Source organism: Stomoxys calcitrans, chromosome 4, assembly GCF_963082655.1.
Source record: "Stomoxys calcitrans chromosome 4, idStoCalc2.1, whole genome shotgun sequence".
In the NCBI taxonomy this organism is placed as follows: Eukaryota; Metazoa; Arthropoda; class Insecta; order Diptera; family Muscidae; genus Stomoxys; species Stomoxys calcitrans.
The window spans coordinates 70540906-70561467 of record NC_081555.1 but is presented as its reverse complement, the minus strand read 5'-3'; the positions used below and the strand labels follow the sequence as shown (position 1 = coordinate 70561467).

Here is a 20562-nt window from a genome sequence, read left to right as displayed (position 1 = left end):
CCTAAAAAGTAATTGCGAATTTTTTAAAAGAAAGTAAATGCATTTTTAATAAGGCTTAGAATGGACTTTAATCAAATATACTTTTTTTACACTTTTTTTCTAAAGCAAGCTAAAAGTAACAGCTGATAACTGACAGAAGAAAGAATGCAATTACAGAGTCACAAGCTGTGAAAAAAATTGTCAACGCCGACTATATGAAAAATCCGCAATTACTTTTTGGGCAACCCAATATTATCACTTACATTACTATCGTTAAATTATCGCCAAAATTCGATGACTCGATTTTTTATCGATTGTTTGATTTGGTTTTTCACTGAAAGTCGACATTGTCTTTTGCACACAAAACAATCGATTAGTCGAACATCGACTTTTAGATCCCTAGTTTGTGCAAATTTGAAGGAATTACAAACAAATTGAAGGAAAAAATGAAAGAAAAATGGTTGGTAATAAGTTAATCGAAGTCGAAATAGTGAAAATATAAGATTTTTCAATTATTGTGCACAGCGTTTCGGAGAGAGAAACGTTTTCAATGGAAATTGTGAAAAAAGAAGTAAAGTGAAGAAGTGCTCGCCTTTGTTGGTTGCTTGGAAGTGGAAGTGGTTTCTCTGGTTTGCAGTGATTTATTGATTTTTTTTATATAAAAGAACCCAACCAAAAAAGGAAATGTATTTTAACTAGTAAAAAATTCGAAAACTCGTGGCTGAAAATCAAACAAAATAATTACTAACAAGCTTCCTCTGGAAGGTGGATCCAGCAGCAGAGCATAAAGTGCATTGTGAATTGGGCAAAATGGGCTGGATTCCTGGCCGTCACTGAAAGGCCGCAGCAGCAGTTAGTCTTTTTGGTTGGCATCGTCATCATCACCTTGTCGGGCATTTTTCTTCAATTCCACCTCCTTTGCTTTGTTCCAACTTGGGGTGGTATTTGAATGGGATGAATAGTGGTGAACTTTTTGTTCTTTCTTCATGGTGTTACAGAATCAAAGTCGAGACAGTCGGTGCTACCCTAACCCGGCACCTAAATTTACTCTTTGAAAGTTGTGCTTTTTCTTGCTTGGCCTCCTGCTCATTATGGCGTTTTGTTTTTGTTGTAACATAAATCTGGAAAAAGGTGTAGTATGTTTATGTATTCTCCACAAAGAAGAGGAGATTGTGTGTACATTAGAGTAGGTAGGTATGTATGCCTTTTGAGTCACTTTGTTGTTGTGTGCCCACTGCCACCCCCTCTTTGTGCTTCGAGATGGATGGGTGGTTGGTAGGATTTTGCTTCTTTTTCTGCTTACACAGATACGTAATAATGATGATGCTGCTGCAGCTAATGCTGATGTTGTTGCTGATGCATCAACAAATCTCAGTACCACACTCTTGCCCTTGCCATATTCTGCCCTCTTTCTTCACCATGTCCTGTGTATGGCAGAGTAGCAGCAGACATTCATTTTTCATGTTCATCATACATCTCGCTTGCCTCCATCCATCCATGTAAGTGAGCAAATTTTGTAGGTGGTGTAGGCCTGCGGTGGGAATTTTGTGCATACGTTTCAAAGTTTGTTTTGCTTTTTATTTGGTTTCTCTATAGAGTCTGGTTTTGTACGTTTGCTTTTTTTGCACAGATTGCCCATGGCTGCAGCAGTTTTTTTTTTGCTCGTTTTTCCCTTGCGGTGTATTTATGATGTGTATGGTGTTGAGGTCGTCTGTTTGATGTTGTCCATGTAGACTTGTTGTTGATGGGGGTTTTAAAGGCCAAGTTTACGATGACTCTCGGGGAGTGTATTATATTGAATGCACTCAATGCGGCTGATGGTGTTTTATCCTTTTTTGTGCAGTGTCAGTCATCGAAAGATTTTCCACTTCTTCCTTGATTCCTTCACTTGAAAGTTGTGGATTGTGAATTTTCATTTTTTGTATTTAAGTCTCGAGTACATGGAATGGATTGGTGGTGATGTTGGTGCCGCCCTAGAAAAATATGAAAAAGTTGTATTCTCGAATTAGCCACACATTAGCAATTAATGAATGAATGTATCCTTGATAGGCGAGAAAACACTAAAACTGATGGTAACCGAGGCAAGTCACAAGCTGTGAAAAAATTTGTCAACGCCGACTCTATGAAAAATCCGCAATTACTTTTTGGGCAACCCAATATTTGGGGCTCATAGGCGGCAATATATTCCAAATACAGTCGGACCTCGATTCTCCGTAATCTCCATTATCCGGTATAAACAATATATTTTTGAATTTTTGTCATTGCTTCGATAGTCCGTAATTACCTTCATTATCTGGGAGTATATGCACACTCTGAATAATAAAATGCAAATAAATCGAAGATGGGAAGTGTCTCCGTTTGTGGGTATTACAATTTTAAAGCATTGGAAAAGGCAGATTAACTAAAAGTGGACTTTTAACACTTAAAGTGGAATATTCTAACCGCTGACAGGATTAAATGAATAAAGCTAAGCCAAGCGATCAGCCGACATAATTTTTTTTTTTAAATTTAGGCAGTTCTTCGCATTGAGGATGTCAACTTGTTCTCTTTTCATTCATTTCATTTTTTACATTCATTCTTTGTTTACGTTTTCTCCTATTTGATAACATTTTCAATTGTCAGATTTGACATCCTTAATGATGTTCATGGGGCCTATCCACTTTATGTTTTAGCAAGTGACCTAACCTTCTATTTGAAATGCGAAATGACATTCACAAGCATAAGACTGAAGATGAAAAAGCCTCCGTTGACTTGTAATTGCCAAGAAGTTTGTGGAATATTGAATAAATTTATTTCGGGTGAAAAACTAGGTTGAAAAGACGTTGTGGATATTGAACCGCCCCATGCCACGGAGGACATACACCCAAGGATTAACTAAGCAATAAGACAAATTTATAATGGTGATGAGACCATTTTTGAAGGATTTGCAATAAAGAAGTTTGTTATGCCGCGATGAAGGAGTAATAGATGGGCAAAAAGGAGAGGCTAACTGCAGTATAGTGTGCTAATGCTGCTGGTACTGTCAAGTCCAAGGCTTTAATTATTGGAAAAGGTGCTTGGCCAAAATCTTCAATGCGTTTTAACAAACTTTCCGTTAAATATAAAGCCACTAAAAAAGCTTAGGTAACTCAACAAATATTTTTAGAATGGAGATAAGAGATAATTTTAAGAAAAATGGCATGAAAGATGATTGATAGACAACTGTCAGACGTTCATGCGTAAAATTTATTAAATTCAGCCGATGGACCAGGGTTATAAAATGAAGCATTAAATGTCAATATCGAAAAATTTATTGAAGCGTGTTTCAGATATAGAAATGATATAAAATACAGATCCGACAATGCAACAGAAATATGAAATGTTACGAACAATTTTACCATAGAGGATATGGAAAGATCGGTGAGGTGTAATAATTTCCCAATTTGCTATTTTGACCGATGGTGATATGGCATATGTCACAGATAAAACTCAAAAGGAAAATAACTGAAATTTAAAACAATTTAAATACCTTTAAACGAAGCAATCGTCGTTCCAAAAAAATTTTTTTTGACTTCTTAAAGAGTCCTGGTTTATCTGGCATTTCAGACCAACGCAAATTTTATTAAAAATAGGTGCAAAAACTATAAAAAATGATTACTCCTTTATCCGGGAAAATCGATTATCCGTAATGTCTCCGGTCCCGAGCATTCGGATGATCGAGATCCGACTGTATAAGTATTGTATTTTAAAAAGTATTTTTTTTTTCAATTTTTCTGACTTTTCTTTTATTTAAATCGAAAATCGATTGTTAATTGTCAAAAGTGTCCATGGTTATATGGATGCGGTGGGCAGATTAAGGAGGCTTTCAAACTACTTGGAATTTTGGGGGATTTACAGCTTTCGAATTTAGTATATATGGCGGCCCTCAAGGCCGTGCGTTCAAGTTCAGAGAGATTGCAGTGAGTGCTAGAGTTTGTGGAACTCCTGAATAGACTCCAGTTTCACGATATAGATTAGAGTATACGGCGGCGCCGTATTGGCGCATATATTATCACCTTTGCATTTCCTTGTCACAGGTCAGACTGGCCACCAAGTGCACTCACTTTTTCATGGTGGGCTACCCATTCAACCTAAACCCTAATTATTAACAATAAATTTTATAAATTCCACAGATAAATTATATAGGAATATAGGAAAAAAGTTTTCTAAATATAAATTTTTAATTTTGATATTTGTTGAAACTTCAAATTTTATCACCTGACACGAAAACGGAACGTAAAATTTAGTTTTTACTGAATTTTACATTCCGGTTACGTTCGACAGACATTCGATAATCATGTGTATGTGTATTCATAAGCCACAACCAAACAGCTGACACGTTTTCCTACATTTATGTTGTTGTTGTTGTAGCAGTGTTGTACACTGAGATTGCAGCCCTTGCCGATGAAGGAATCCATCGGGTCAATCCGGAACGAACAACCGGCTGCCATGGGATACATTTACGTTATGTTAACGAGAGCAGAGGTCTTTACTTTGAGCATTTATTTTCTATATTCATTATTCAGGTTAATAAAGTTTTGACAACTTCCTCATTTTAATTGTCTGATGTAAAAACATAGTTAAATAAAATGCATCCCACTCTTATTAACCTGATCAAGTCAGCAACACATTGATTTACTTCTTAATGTGATGATCACATTAGACATGATGAGTAAGTCTTACCTTTATTACTCATGCAATGATGTAGTCCAGCTTTTTCCTTTAATTGGTAAGGTAAAATGTTATTAACATTCACATGTGGCAAGAATAGCTTACTCATTAGTCACTTTTGTATTCGATATGATAGAAATTTTTATAGTAACAGTTGGTAGTTAGTGGTTGATACTTCGCATAAGCTTCGTTCTAATGATCACCTATAAGTACTATGAAGAACAAGCTGTGTCAAACGGACCGCCAGCCGGTAAGGTCAAACGAGTAGCCAGAACTACTCCGGTTTTTCGGAAGAGGTCAATTTCTTTAGGTGCAATGGGTCGGTCGCTCTCCAAAGATGCAGCTATTCACCGCATCACCGTATCGTGTCTGCATGAATGTTGTCTAGAACCGCTTGATATGCCGCTTAATCTAGAGGTTCTCTCCTATAGAGCTGGACTTGGTATTTAAAGGCGCCAATAACTCGCCCTGTCATATCGAGCATCTTAGGCGATCAGTATTGTTGCAAAAACCGACGCCACCCGACCTCTCACTGTGAAATTTCACTCGATACCGCTGATTGTCCGCGACTGCCGTTACAGCTACTCCGGATGGAACATTCCACCATGCGCAACGTGTGGACGCGTCCGGTAGCTCGCAGCTAAGCTTCTCGTGAAAGCAATGAACACCACACAGATCGGACTTCAATGTTCCAGCTTGTGTGGTGCTCACAGCTATCCCGTGTCGGGATTGTGAAGAGAATTTGTAAGAGCTGTCAAATGTGACACCAAGTACTTTCGGAATCGTTTCTCCATCGACTATCACATTCAGCTCATTATCCACCTCACGCCTATTTGTAGTGAACAATGTAACTGCAGACTGTAACTTTGGTGGCAAATATACATCCACCGTAGCTCAAACTTTAGAATGTCCGCCTATGACATTGTATACCTGGGTTCGAATCCTGCCGAGAACATCAGCAAAAATTTTCAACTGTGGTTATCCCCTCTTAATGCTGGCGACATTTATGAAGTACTACGCCATGCAAAGAAGCCATGTAAAAACTTTTTCCCAAAAAGGTCTCGCACTACGGGACGCCGTTCCGACACGGCTATAAAAAGGAGGTCCCTCATCATTGAGCTTAAAGCTGAATTGGACGGCATTCATTGACATGTGAGATATTTACCCCTGTTTCTAAATGGAATTTTCAAGGGCAAATTTGCATTTGCATCTTCAAATCTCTTGTAGCGAAATAAGCGACAAGTTTGTTAAGATAGACTCTAAACCTTTCGCAGATCTCATAATTGTGTGGGGGGCTGATGCCATGATCGTACAATCGTCCGCATATGATATGATCTTTATGTCGTCTGGAGGAGGTGGAATGGAGGATATGTAGAAGTGACACAGCGCCGGAGTTATCACCCCGCCTTGGAGAACTCCCTGTTTCACGCTACGGTGTTTCGACTTCATATCCTTAAATTCCACAAGTGACTGGCGACACCATAGATAATTCGCGACCAAGCGTTTCAGACCAGGCTGGATGGACGTATTGGCGACGTGCTCAAATAGTTTGGCATGACCAATCGTGTCGAATGCCATCGATAGGTCCAGTGCCGCGAGGACCATACTATCACATGGCCTGTGCTATCCGTCGGCTCGAATGTCGCGGATACGACGAATGGTTCTTCTCCTAGCCCTGTCACTGTCGAAATACACAATAAATTGACGGTTGAACAACCTGGCGCATCTCTTCGGGTCAGTCATAATTACGTCGCCAAAAGTGCCTGAAGTCCTGTCATCCCTCCTAATGTTAGAATGTGACGTAACATTGGAGCCACAAATTCCGTTTTGTTCTGAAGACCCTGCTTATTTCAGAGAGCTGAATCTGGGATTAGTGGGTGGTTCGTGCAACGAATCCCATCATGCTCGTTTTAGAGTACCACGGTCTGCGCCGGGAAATTGGGCCGCACTTGGGGTATCCGACCGGCTAGTGTAAAGCGAGCGGCTGCTGCGTTAATGATGTCTCGGCAAATAGCACATCCGACGGGGGGTGTCAGTTCACTGAACCGGCGATTGGTGTACTCTGAAGCCGACCCAATCTGCATTCTTCTGATTGATAAACGTCCGGTGCTCAGAGGTTATGAAATCGGGTGATCGGTCGATGGTGAGAATTATGGGGATGTGGTCTGATCCCATAGAAATGACGGCTTGCCAGGATATGTCACCCAGTAGATCAGGGGATGCAGTGGAAATGTGTGGCGAGCTGCTGCACCTTCTCGTAATTCTAATGGGGACATGCTCACTCATTGTGAAAAGTGATGCCTTTAAGTTTGGCCATTATATGGGATACAACTACCCTCCGGTGGTATGTACACGTTGTATAGCTCTATCTCAGCAGTACCAGAAGTGACTACTATACCCATACATTCCATGTAGAGGTCACTAGCGCCGGACGAGATGGCGCCCCATCTCCACTCTTTAAGCGATTCTTACGTAACACATTTTATTCGTGGCAACTGTGCAGGCTAACGGTGTTGGTCAGCTTTGTCTCCTAGATCGCTGCAACCTATATGTCCTCCCTTGCCGATGAAGGACTCCATCGGGTTAATCCGGTACGTACAACCGGCTGCTATGAGATTGAGTGAAAGTTAGTGGCTGTGTCATCTTCGCCAAATTTCGTTTTAAAAGCAAGCGTCATTACATCATATCCACAACATTAAACATTTGGACATATGAATCCTAGATCAAATAGGCATAACGCACCCACAAACTACTGCAATTTATTGTAAATGTACATATAAACAAAAATTCGCGGACTTGCGGACGAAAATAGTTTGCAAATTTGTGGGTTTATATTTGGCAAAATTATCTCCAGTCATGGCAATATCTTTCTATGTTACTAATATGCAAATTTGCATATTGCAAATTTTGCCCATGAACATTCCACTAAGGAACAGGGGCAAACTTGCATATTATTAATTCCATTAATGAAAAGGGGAAAACTTCTCACACATCGATGATTGATGTTCGATCCAAGTATTCAACTCAATGATAAGGCAGCTCCTTTTTATAGCCGATTCCGAATGGCGTGGCATAGTGCGCACCAATTTGGAACTCTGAACTCCGATTTGAGTTCGCCGTCGTCCACAGGTTGCTGATAGTGGAATTCTTCGAAAACGGAGTAGCTGCAATTCCTTGTCGCGGACAATGAGCGTTATCGAGTGGAGAGTCTCAGTGAGAGGCCGGGCAGCACCGGCTCTTGCTCAAATACTGAGCGTCTGTTATACTCGATATAAAAAGGCGAGTTATTGGAGCCAATGGCCATAACGTTGCCATGGTGATAGGTCTTATGGACCGGATCGAGCTTGCTTAGCTACATAGCTATGTTTCAACTTCTTCGCTAAGGTGGCATCTATTATAACTATTACCATCATTAAGAGATTTTTTTGACCATTCGTACTCACATGGCAGAACTGAACGTGAAAGAAAGTTTCTAGTCTAGTAATTGCCCTTAAGATTATCATAGGATTTAAGAACTTTATGCACAGCGTAACTATCTGCACTCTAGGATAGGTTAGGTTGAAAAGAGGGTGTGGATATTAATCCGCCCCATGGATTGTGGACTTACACCTAAGCCAGTAATCGGCTTGTTGTGCCCTCTAAAAACATAGGAAATGCTCGAGCGTCTCATCATCTTCGCCGCATGCCCTACAAATGCTATCACTTGCACTCCACTCTAAGCGAACTGATATTTTTTTTTTGTTTCTGATAATTTCCAGCCAAACCTCCATTGCGATGACCTCATGGCAAAAGTTCATTCTTTTGCGGAAAAAAATCCCTATCAAATCCAATAAAATCTATTGTCTTTATTACCTAAGCAATGCTTTAATTCTAATTAAATTCCCTATCATTCTGCTCTTTTTCGTTTTGTTTTTGTGTCTCCCTTTAGCGGCTAAATCTAATGCCATGTGTAATTTGACATCATGAAAGGATAACTCCGGGCAGCAATGAAAATCAATTAACAAAACAAATGTGAAAGTTGAACGACGTTGGCCGTCAAAGCAAGCGAAAGGAATAGATAACCACCCATAGCACCGCAAACATGCTGAAGACTATCGTAAAAAAATGGCCATAAAGAACATAAAAATCAATTAACTTTTGATGATTCTGTTCTCCCAGAACAGACGGAAATAAACATTGGCGACCAACAACCAATTGACTGACACAAAGCAAAATCCGACAGTCGCAGCCAACACGACTCTCAGCTCCCTCACGTACTGCTGCGGAGGGACTTGTGAGAAAGTTGAACGTTTGCTGCGCAAAAACCATTCCAAGATTAGAAACAAAAGACAACGCCATTTAGAAGTTGGCAATCCCAGCAAAATACACAGAAAACCTTCAACACATGCGAAACCTAGGGCCATCGAATTAAAAGGTGAATCCCAGTGTGTAATCGAGACCATTCGACCTCCCGCTTGCAGTCAAGAACTTAAATCAATCAATTTGGAAAGCAGAACGAAAACCCCAATACTGGAGTAGTAGAGTAGCAGTAGTAGTAGACAGTAGTAAATAGGGATTAGCAACAAAATGAATAGCAACAGTAACAGTGATAATGGCTGCGGCACCACACCAGTAGCAAATACGGTGAATGAGTTGAAAGGCAGCCAGAACCTGAGTTCAGTATTCTCGTCCGCAACACAACATCAGCGCAACAATTATGCTATGGCACCCACACCACCCACTGACCTCTTGTATCATCATCATGCCGGCTCAGGATCTTCTTCTTTGGCATCTGCCGGTGTTGCAGCAGCTTCAACTGTGGGCAGCAGCAACAACAATACATTTGGCTCAATTAACAAAATGACAGCAACAGTTGATGGTGGCAGTGTCAACAACACTACAGCCACCACAATGTCGATGTCGACGACGACGACGATGATGATGATGACGACGACAACAACAACAACAAACAACAGTGGCAGCAGCACAACAGGCAGCAGTATGCACGATTATGATAACAGGCAATCAATAAACAATGGCACAGCCACATTGGGTGGTGGACCTAGTGGCGGAAGTACTATTGCCGGCAGTGGGGGTGGTGCGGGCTTTTCTAAACCGCAAGAACGCTATGTGTGGGAAATGCGTGCGCGCAGTCCAAATGTTACACCCGCAAGTACGGTACTTAATTCACCAGATCTCAATACAGACATGCAGTACAGCATACATCCTCATCAGAGACAGTTGCAGCAAATACGTGTTGGCCGTAGTCCTGGTAGTCAATTTGAACAGCATAACATACTGCCACAGGTGGGTGGACACAAAATATTGTTTATATCTCCTCCTCCCTTCATGTCTTGTGATTTTGTTTCTATTCGCAATGGCTTATTACGAAAGGGAGTTACTGGGTTTGGCTAAGTAGTTTTGTCTTGGCCGTTCTTAATCGAGTAAGACTTCTCTTCGTACGAACAAAAAGTGTCAAATTTCTTTAAATTGAACGGCAAGAGCAAGCAGTGCAGTCTCATTTCTTGGAATGAGTTACGGAGTAATATGTAAAATAAAAGTTGTTCTTCTTAATTAAGAGTGCCATACGTTGGAGTATGTGAAATTGTAATAGTCCGTCATTTGGGAGAACAAGGTATGGTTGAACGTCTTCGATTGTCATTTCAAGATAACAATTCAGGCATAAAACAAAGTCCTCCTGCATTTGGATTTCGGGTTTCGAGGGTATTTATTTCAGGATTTTTTCTAATCAAATTTATTTTTTTGGTGATTTTAAGCAGGATAATGTCCTTAATATCATCAATTCTGACAACATGACCTAGCCAACGCAGCCGTTGTATTTTGATGCGTGTAACTATGCAATCGTCGTAAAACTGGTTGTTGTTGTTGTTGTAGCAGTGTATTGTACACTGAGGCGGCATCCCTTGCCGATGAAGTACTCCATCGGGTCAATCCGGTACGTACAACCGGCTGCCATGGGATTGCGCAAATTGGTCCATATATTTTACGAAGAATCTTTCTCTCAAATACTCCAAGCACTGCCTCATCTGCTTTCACAAGTACCCATGCTTCAGAACTATATAACAACACGGGTAGTATCAGTGTCTTGTATAGTGTAATCTTCGTTTGTCGAGAGGTGGCCTTGTTTCTAAACTGCTTACTTACTCCAAAGTAGCATCTGTTTGTCAGTATTATTCTTCGTTTAATCTCAAAACTGGTGTCATTCTTCCGGTAAGGGCGTTGCCGAGGTAGATAAAGTTACTGACTATCTTAAAGTTGTGGTTCCCAACTTTCTCCATTTTCTTTATCTGATCGGTTGTACAAGGCGTTTTGGGAGTTGAAACCATCCATTTCGTCTTATCTCCATCTTATTATCTCTCAATTGACTATGACGCTAAACGCCTGGGTTTGAATCCTCGCGAGAACATCAGAAAACATTTTTTTTCAGCGGTGGTCATCCCCTCCTAATGCTAGTGACATTTGTGAGGTACTATGCCATGAAAAACTTCTCCCCAAAGAAGTGTCGCACTGCGGCACGCCGTTCGGACGCGGCTATAAAAAGGAGGCACCTTATTATTGAGTCCATTGTAACACCCTAGTTGTGTTGTTGTCGTTGCAGTAAATTCGGTTGCCATGCATCAGTACACCGCGTCTGTGCATACATGACAGCGTCTCGAAGATTTTATCGCGTCTTATCCATGTATCTGTGGGGACTACCTAGATACACATTTACAAGTTCCTCGAGATCGGAGAAAACACGCTTCCGTAAAAAGGAAAGCCTGTGCCCCTGTAGACCCGGGCATGAGCGAAGCAGGCGTTCGATCTTCTCCGCCTCGTCCTCATCAAGAGAGCGACCACTGTAATCGTTGTGCGGGATTCCCATACGGTCTATCGCGCAGTGTCTGGTTATGACTCCTATAATCGTACTTCATTACCGCGTATTGAGGGCCAGCAATTTCCTCGTCCTCCTCTGGTCAACAGCTGGCCAGAGTGTTCTGGTAATCAGACATTAATTCACTCCCACCTCGCCGACGCCTCCGCAATGGCCATCTCATCTTCTTTGTTCAATAGTTGGGCAAAAGGCAGAAAACTCTGGCCAGCTGACAGCCAACAGACAGTTGACCGTTCGAATTACTACAAGATGCTTCACCTAAGATCGGCAGAAGGAAACTGCTGGCAATTTTGAAAAATGAATTTGTGTTGACGTTTCAAAATGAATGACAAGTGTTAACTTTTTGTACCAAAGTACACATCTCCGAGTGTTCACAAATTTTTCCTTGCTTTTTAAAAAGGATTTGCAGCATCGTATTAATCCAAAGTACAAGCAAAGGAGCGATCGCCATGTCCACCCGCGAGTCATGTATGGACTCCATTCCCATGTTGCTAAAAACCACCTCTGAATTCCTTTCTCCGTGGTTTCTTGTTATCCGTTGGACGTTCCTTCCCTTTTACTCTCTTGCAACGCACTGTGGTTGAACTTTTTCTTTATTCTCCTTCTCGACACAATGGACCTAAGGTTTGCGAGTGAATCGGCTAGCCATTGAATTTGCTAGACGTGTATACTTTAACCGAACATAAGCTAATTTTGTATATTGCTAATGTTGTTGTAGAAGAGTATTGTGCACTTAGGGTGTAGCCCTTGCCGATGAAGGACTTAATCAGGTCGATCCGGCTGCCATGGGATTGACTGTTCCATGTTCCAAAAAGAAGCAAGAGAAAAGTAGCCTAGCAATTACAATCGCTAGCCCAATCCCATGGCAGCCGGTTGTACGTACAGGATTGACCCGATGGGGTTCTTCATCGGCAAAGGGCAGCCGCCTCAGTGTATAACACACTGCTACAACAACACAACAATCGCTAGCTATCACAAAGCGGAGCAATAGAAAGAGAAAATAAATTAACCAACATGAAAACGATGACAGCCAGGTGAAACGGAGAAGATGCCTTATCGGTGAGAGTTTCCTCCAGTCAGCTATTTTAGACATAATAAAGGCAATGAAATAGGTGTTATCACCCGGCAATTAACTCTGGTTCTCGTAACTTCAAACTATGCAGAAGTCCTCTCAGTGTGTTCAAGACTTAACATTGCAATGACTAGTTAGGACAACTATCATTGACCCGAGATTATTCTTCTTCGGCAAATGGTTTAAATAAGTGCTCAAATCAAAATTACATTTCTATTATAAACCATTAGTTTCGATAAATATTGTCTTTAAAAATCCGCTTTTCAGTTCATTTTATATGAAATTTATGAAAACATAGATAAAATGTTTCAAAAATGTATATTTTCTATATAATCCATTTTTTTTTTTAATTTTTTATCATATGATTTTTTTTTCACAGGGTCTCGCCTCACCCGGCTCACCAACGGATGTCGGCAAGGCCGATGGACATTGTTTACGTGATGGCGAAATTGTCGTTTTCGATGACATCGACACAAATTGGATGAACAAATCCAATAACTCATATTCATCAAATCATTCCAGTCTACATCGCGATTCATTCCATGGCAATGAGGACATACTGAAGGTAACCAAAATGATTGGCCAATTGCCTATAGCCGAGTATGAGGGTTCACCGAGACGTTTTGGCAATCAGCCACCGCAACAGGGCGGCATGCAAAAGACATTGGGAAATACATCGGCAGCTGGTGGAAATATGTTGCCGAAACGACCCCCGGGTTTTCCGCAGCGCGTCTCACCCATGGCCGTACTCACGCCACAACAGCAGCAACAACAACATCAGGAAGCTGCCCATGCTCGCCATCAACAGATGCAACAGCAACATCAATTTTACGCTCAGGCCACCAGTAGCGGCAGTTGTAGCAGCGCTTCATTCTTCAACAACGATTCCAATAAGTCCACTGGAAATCTTATCGATATAGATGCTGATGATATATTAGGCAATGCCTCGCTGGCAGCCAATCAATCCCAAATGTCAAATCATGATTCCACAAAGTCCAGCAAAGTAAAAACACCTACTTTTGATTATCTCTATGAGTTCTCTGAAACACGCAAAGTCCTGGAGGATTTTTTTAAAGGCAATCCGGATGATGACAAACGTTTTACGGATTTCACCGAAAGCGGTGACGACATGGGCAGTTGCGTAAGTTGAAGAGAAATTTGTTGAGAATTACTTATGAAACTTACAAATTTGTGATATATGCATGCTTTCAGGATACCCATCATGATTATACATCCCAGTGTGCGGTTGACGATGACGTGCACATCGAACAATCGTACATTGGCCAACGTTTAGCTAGAATACCCAAAGAAGAACTGTATATGGTGCATCGTTCACCCAAGAAACAAGTAAGTTAACACATAGATCGTCTTTTTAATTTATATCAAATGTATTGTTAGCGAAAGTAGGTGTGAGTGAAATCATGCTCACGACACTAATCACGACTCACGAGACACTCACGAAACATGCAACAAAATAACGAAAAACAAAGTTTTTTGCATGCTCTCAAATCATACGCCAATGAAAAGAACAAATAAGTGGTTATTAAGGGCTGATTCGTGTTATTCATTATTCGCACGTTCCAATGCTGTATGATTTGAGACGCATAGAAAATTTATTTTTTATTCGCCACATGGAAAAATATTTGTTTAACAATGAGTCGTGAGTGCGTCCTGATTGTATGGTGAGGCGTGCGTCAGTAACATATTTTTCAAGTGAGCGTGAGTGGAAAATCAATCACGCGCACATCTCTAGTTAGCATGTCCGTACGTTTGGCCTCTAATCCTGTGCCTTCTGATGCTGGCAACGTACTGTGAGGTACTGTGCCATTTGAATAAATGCTCTGACAGCCTTGTAAAAACTTCTACGCCCTTATTTTCTAACATTAAGAATTTTCATCATGATGAAGCCTACAAAACAACACATTTGAAGAAAATCCAGACACGAGAAAGGGTTCACGCATAGTACTGAACCTTCTCACAGCATTTGCAGACCAGTGGTACAATAAGTTTTCAACCCTCTCTAATTCCTTCTCATCAGTGCAGAAATCCTACTCTCTCCGTGACCAGAGCGACTTCAAAGACCTCTAATAATAGCAATGGTCAGCCCTATCAGATAAATGGTGGACCTGGACCCTATCAGATAAAGTGAAAAACTAGGACAAAGGGCTTTGGTCGCCCTGCAGTTCACAGCATCATCGTAAAAAGCGTCTATCCTAAAAAGGAGCTCGCTCATCTAAAATCTATTGTTGGCTAGCTCGTTATGCACAAATTTAGCAAAAGCTGACAGTGTTTCCCATGGTTCGAAAATGCTCCTAGCATATCACGGCCAGTCTAGACCTTACATACCCCGACCTTACCTTACGAATAAACGTTCGAACTATAGCTGTATACATCACATGTATTGTCAACGGTCTAAGCGTTACTCGACCGGAGTAAAGTGTATTTGGTACCCTTTTTATACGCTCCACCATAGGATGGTGGTATACTAGTTTCGCCATTCCGTTGAAACAGCGAAATATTGGTCTAGGACTCCGCAAAGATTATCTATTCTTCATCGTCATGATATTTTAAGAACCAAAAAGTTTCATGTTCAATGGGTATACTAACAATTGTCCGAGTCGGTTCAAAACCTGATATAGTTCCCATTGAAACCGATCTCCCCATTCTACTTCTTGAGCCTCTACAGAGTGCAGAAGTTGGCCTATATAACTTCTCCTTCATCACCAAAAAATGTACGAATACTGCCATTCGTTATACACATTTTTAATGCAATTTTGACAACGAGTCAATATCCAAGAAGATGGAAATATGCCAAATCTGCAAACGAATATCGTCCCATATCAATCCTACCTTTCCTGTCTAAAGTATGAGTATTTAATGAACAAAAATGTCTTTCTACTAGACAGCCTGGTTTTCGACCAAACCACAGCTGTATAACAGCACTTATCAATGTCACCGAGGAAGTAAGATCAAGTTTGGATAATGGAATGCTTTCCTGTCTTGTGTTGCTACATCACTTCAAAGCATTTGATTGGTTTTGATCATAGCATATTATGCAGAAAGCTTAAATATTTTTTTCAACTTTTCAAGCACTGCAACCAAGCTAATATCTAACTACCTACGGGTAGTTACCTCGTGTTCAGTCTGTCGTGATAGGAAATCACGTTTCCACACCATTGCATACAAAGCAGGGAGTTCCTCAAGGATCCATCTTGGGACCCCTTCTGTTTTGTATGTATCTAAATGAACTGCCAACCAGACTGACACATTCAAATATCTAAATCTATGCAGACGATGTACAAATTTATCTGAGTTGCTCAGCACACCACAGAACATGAGATCTCTTTTAGCGAAATCATATATTGTACCAGTACTCCTATATGGCTGTGAATTGTTTAGCCAATGTGACTCGAGAAGCAGACATCGGTTGATAATGGCACATAACGCGATAATTAGATATGTCTATAGTCTAAAGAGATATGCAAGTGTTTCAACGTTTACCAAAAAGTTGCATGGTATCGCTTTCAACGATTTACAACATTTTTAATGATACATACAGTGGTGAAAAAAATAATAAGGACAACAGTTACTAAGAACAACATTGAACAAAAAGAGGAAGAAAACATGGTTACTTCTGTTAAAGGCTGAACCTGCTTATTGTACCGAGTTTGGAATGCCTATCGCAATCATTGGACCTTAACCTTATCAAAAACCGCTGGGCATGGTCCTAGGTCGACGGACGTAAGTTTTCCCGTCTGACAAAAGAAGCAATACTTGGACCAAAGAATATAATCCTTAGCACCCGCAGAAGGCCGTGAGTCATGTTGGTGTCTCATTTATGATTTGTAGGTGTATTTCTGTATCTGGTCCATGTCTTATTTTCTGGATTAGGGACAACATCTGTGTTGTGGATTACAACGATGTCTAAGGGAACAAAATCCGCCCCTTTTCCGAGAAAAAAAAATGCCAATTAAGTGACAGTTCATGTAAGTTAACGATTCAAAGCTCTCTTTCGGACTTGTAGAATTCTAGTTCCAAGAGCATTCTATACCGAGTTTGGAAGACTTATCGCAATCATGGAGAGGTTAAACAGTGCCAGAGATATCATCCCGCCTTTGGGAACTCCCTGTTTCACTCTAAAGTGTTTCGACTTTTTATCCCTAAATTTTACAAATGACTGGCGACCACACAGCTAATTCGCGACCCAGTGTGAGGGACGTGATAGCGATGTCCTCAAATAGTTTGGAATGGTTGACCGTGTCGAATGCCTTCGATAGATCTAGTGCCACGAGGACCGTCCGATTACTTGGCCTGAGCTGATTGAAGCCACGGCAAGACTGGTTGAGGACAGTAGTAAGGTACTCAACTTCAGGTAGATTCAGATTCTTCAGCATCAGGGTAGAGATTCCGCGCCCTGTTAATTTCCAAATTCAGCTCGCTAAATGTTCTTCCGCCCGTCTGTCGAAATTACGATAGCGGCCGAACGCGAAAAGCTAGCCGCGTGAAATTTTGCACAGATACTAACAATTGATGTAGGTCGTTTGGGATTGCAAATGGGCCATATCGGTTCAGATGTAGATACAGCCCCCTTATAAACATATAAACGACCGCAATTTTTGTCCAATTTGCCTTGAAGTACGGTCCAAATAAAGTGTGATCCATGGTGGAGGTTATATAAGATTGGTCCCAGCCGAATTAAACAAACTTTTAGTTGTTGATTCTTTCCTCAGCACTATTCATTCTGGGATTAGTACTTTGACGTCGCTTGTTATATTGCTTCTAGTTAATAGTACTGCCACTGTATGTCTAATTAAAAATTTTGAAATGAAGAGACATGCGGCCACTATTGTAACAACAACATTATCTGCTTAGGTAATAGCATTTCATCTCTTTCTCTTGAAGAACATATAAATCGTATGGATAACCCATGAGTCACAATACCTGATGATACCATTGTTTATGGTTTCCCTTAGTCCACAATAGCCCTAATCGAGACCTCCGGCAGTCATGCGTTGATAGCTCTGATTTTAAACCTCACATCATACCAATCTAACTCTTATTTACATCATGGATGGAACCAAACTTCACTTTTTTGAAAGCTGTTACTACGTCCAAGAAGGCTGCGAAACTGAATTTACATTTCATCATTTTAGTTTCTCTGTTACCCACCTCATCAAAAATGAGTCTTTCAACCAACCTTAAATAAATGTAAGCGTGTTAATGAAAGGATTTTCATTTAAGTGTCTTTGTCTTTTTGTCTTTGAATCTTTTGGTTAAAAATAAACTGGCAGTGTTGTTCCTTTGGTCCCAAACTGGGCCCTCAGAATGGGTTATTCGAAGTGTGGATTTCAACATTTATTAAATACTAGGTGGACAGGGCCCGCTCCGCTGCGCCTTCTTTCACACTCTTATTTTATTTGAGCCATAGACGGTCACGCCAGGAAATAAGTCCTGTTTGGAGTTGTTTGTACGACCTTTTAGATATTTCGCGCCAATGTGAGGCGGATCCCCATGTATCAGATTTGTGCTCTGGTCTCAAATACCTTTCATTTGAGTCTCATATTGTGATAAGATATCCCACCCTAAATAAGGATACAAATTTCTGTATTTAAGTTATTATAAGCAAACTAAATTTCGCTTAAATCGCCCCACCCATCTTCGAGATCTTGCGTTTTTGAAAATAGCGTAAAGGGAGGGTCCGCCCATTACATTTTGGATGTTAGATTTACTTAATTCTCTTGGATTTGTTGGTGGATTGGAGTACCAAACTCTTTGCCCGGAAAGTGGATATCAGATTCATACTCCACTCCCAAAAACCACATTGGAGTTACATATTGCTATAGTCGGTATATATGTGTGGTTCAGGGAGAGTTTATGAGGTGAGGCGTCCCTGAGACACTTGGTCATGAAACAGATACAGATTTGAGGTCTTTTTGCCATAATCCCCTAATATGTCCAGTTTGAGGGGTATGCAGGGTAGGGCGGCCGCCCTTGTACTTAGCCCTGATAAAATATCAGCATCGTGCTCTACTCTCAAATTTCTTTCATTTGAGTCCCGATTGCCATTGGTTTAGGGGGAGTTTATGGGGTGACACGTCCCCCAAACATTTGGGCTCAAGATTGGATATCAAATTCGTTTTCTACTATCAAATACCTATTATTTATCGCCATACCAGGCAACATGACCGGTTTGAAGGGAGTTTAGAGGCGGACCCTGAAGTAATATAGTAAATTCAGGGCTATGGGTCTCGTTCAGATTCACACTTATTAATTGTTTTGTATTGGTTATCTACATTCAAAAACATAGTTCAAAGCGATCATTTTCAAAAAGATCTGCAGGTCCTCCTGTGTCCATCCCAATGTGAGGGTAAAAAGGGTATTTTACTACCAAAGACCTTCTATTCTATCCTGATCGCCCTTCATATATTATTTCATATTATTTATATATTATTTTTAATTCCTTTTTTGTGGCAGGATAGGGGGAGGGGGATTGCAATCTGACACGTCTTTTCATTTGGGTACAATATATTCTCGGACATTCTACAAACTTTGGCGTTGCATTTATTGGCGTTTGGCGTTGCATTTATTGGGAGGAGAGCGTCGGTATTTGAGTTTTTTATTGTCGTGATCTACTGTCCTGCGGAACGGTAGGACGTGACCCAGATAATTGGATCCTTATACCAACATTAGATTCGAAATATACTGTCATAGACCTCTGTTTTAATTGACATATTATCCCGATCAAACTACACGTCCTATTGAAGGGTATTAAGTGGGTGGGCCGGTCTCAGACTCTGCCCCAATTGTGCATACCAGATTCGTAGTCAACTCCCAAAGACCTTTCATTCGATACCCATTTTGTGACGTTAGACATTTATGCCCGTTTTGTGGGGGTTTTGGGGTTGGGGTGGCCTCGTAGACACCTTGGACCAAATTCTTATAACAGATGTGTACTCAGTTTCCAAATATCTTTCGTCTGACATCCATATGTCCCGTTGAAGGGTTTTGGGGGGTGGGGAGGCGCCTCAGACTCCAAGGTATACATTTTTATATCAGCATTGGACTTTACCTTTAAATAGCTTTCATTTGATATCCATATTGACCAATCGATAAATTTGTCCTGCTGGGGGTTTTGGGTTTTACCGACACTTATGGTAACATTTTAATGCCAAGTTCGTACCCCTCTCTTAAATTTGATACCCATATTGGCCAAAGCGGTGAAAGTGTTCTCTTGAGGCTTTTACTTGGGGCTTTTACTCCACGAAAATTAAGAGTGCAATTTGTACACCAAATTCGTACTCCTCTCTTAAATACCATACATTTGATACCCATATTGCCCCAATCGGTACACATGTCCGTTCGGGTGGTTTTGGGATGGGGCGTCCCCCCAGGTTATTTGACCCCAATTTTTTTTACCACTTTCGTGTTTTTAGAGTACCATAAAGTGGCATACAAAATTTCGCTTAAATCGATGCACGCATCTCCGAGATCTGGCGTTTTTGATAATTGGGGTATGGGGGAGGATCCGCCCCCCTTCGGATATTTAAAAATGTAGTACCCTATTTTCACCGGGGGCCCAAACTCTACCATCTGGGAAAAAAATCGGTTCAGCCGTTTTAGAGTCTGTACGGAACAGACAAACAAACTAACAAACAAACAAAGCGCAACGATCTCATTTTTATATAAGAAGAAGAAGTTTATCAACGTCCTAAATGTATCATTTTTTCAGACGCCTAAAATAGGAAGGCCTATTATATCTTCTGGGCATTTGATATACATTATGAAAATTTTGGAAAAAGTGAACTTTTTTTGCAAACAGAATGACAACAATCAACATTTACCAAACTTCAGATAATTCCAGCGATTAGCAGAATACAAATTTAATATCTTTTGGTCTTCATCATTGACTTTAGGCTTTTTGCTTTATTGTACCTCGGTAAGAGTTTTGTTA

General features: G+C 40.7%; 1 protein-coding gene across 2 annotated transcripts in view; it reads left to right on the top strand.

Moving 5' to 3' along the window:
- The first annotated feature begins 348 nt into the window (after nucleotides 1-348).
- LOC106090028 (probable WRKY transcription factor protein 1) overlaps nucleotides 349-20562 on the top strand; it is a 44959-nt gene continuing 24745 nt past the window's right edge. For both annotated transcript variants that reach the window (XM_013256065.2, XM_013256067.2), the window contains exons 1-4: nucleotides 349-439; nucleotides 8597-9954; nucleotides 12991-13752; nucleotides 13824-13958. In XM_013256065.2, the coding sequence (XP_013111519.2) occupies nucleotides 9235-9954; nucleotides 12991-13752; nucleotides 13824-13958 (1617 nt within the window). In that variant the 5' untranslated portion in view covers nucleotides 349-439; nucleotides 8597-9234. The remainder of the gene's footprint in view (nucleotides 440-8596; nucleotides 9955-12990; nucleotides 13753-13823; nucleotides 13959-20562) is intronic.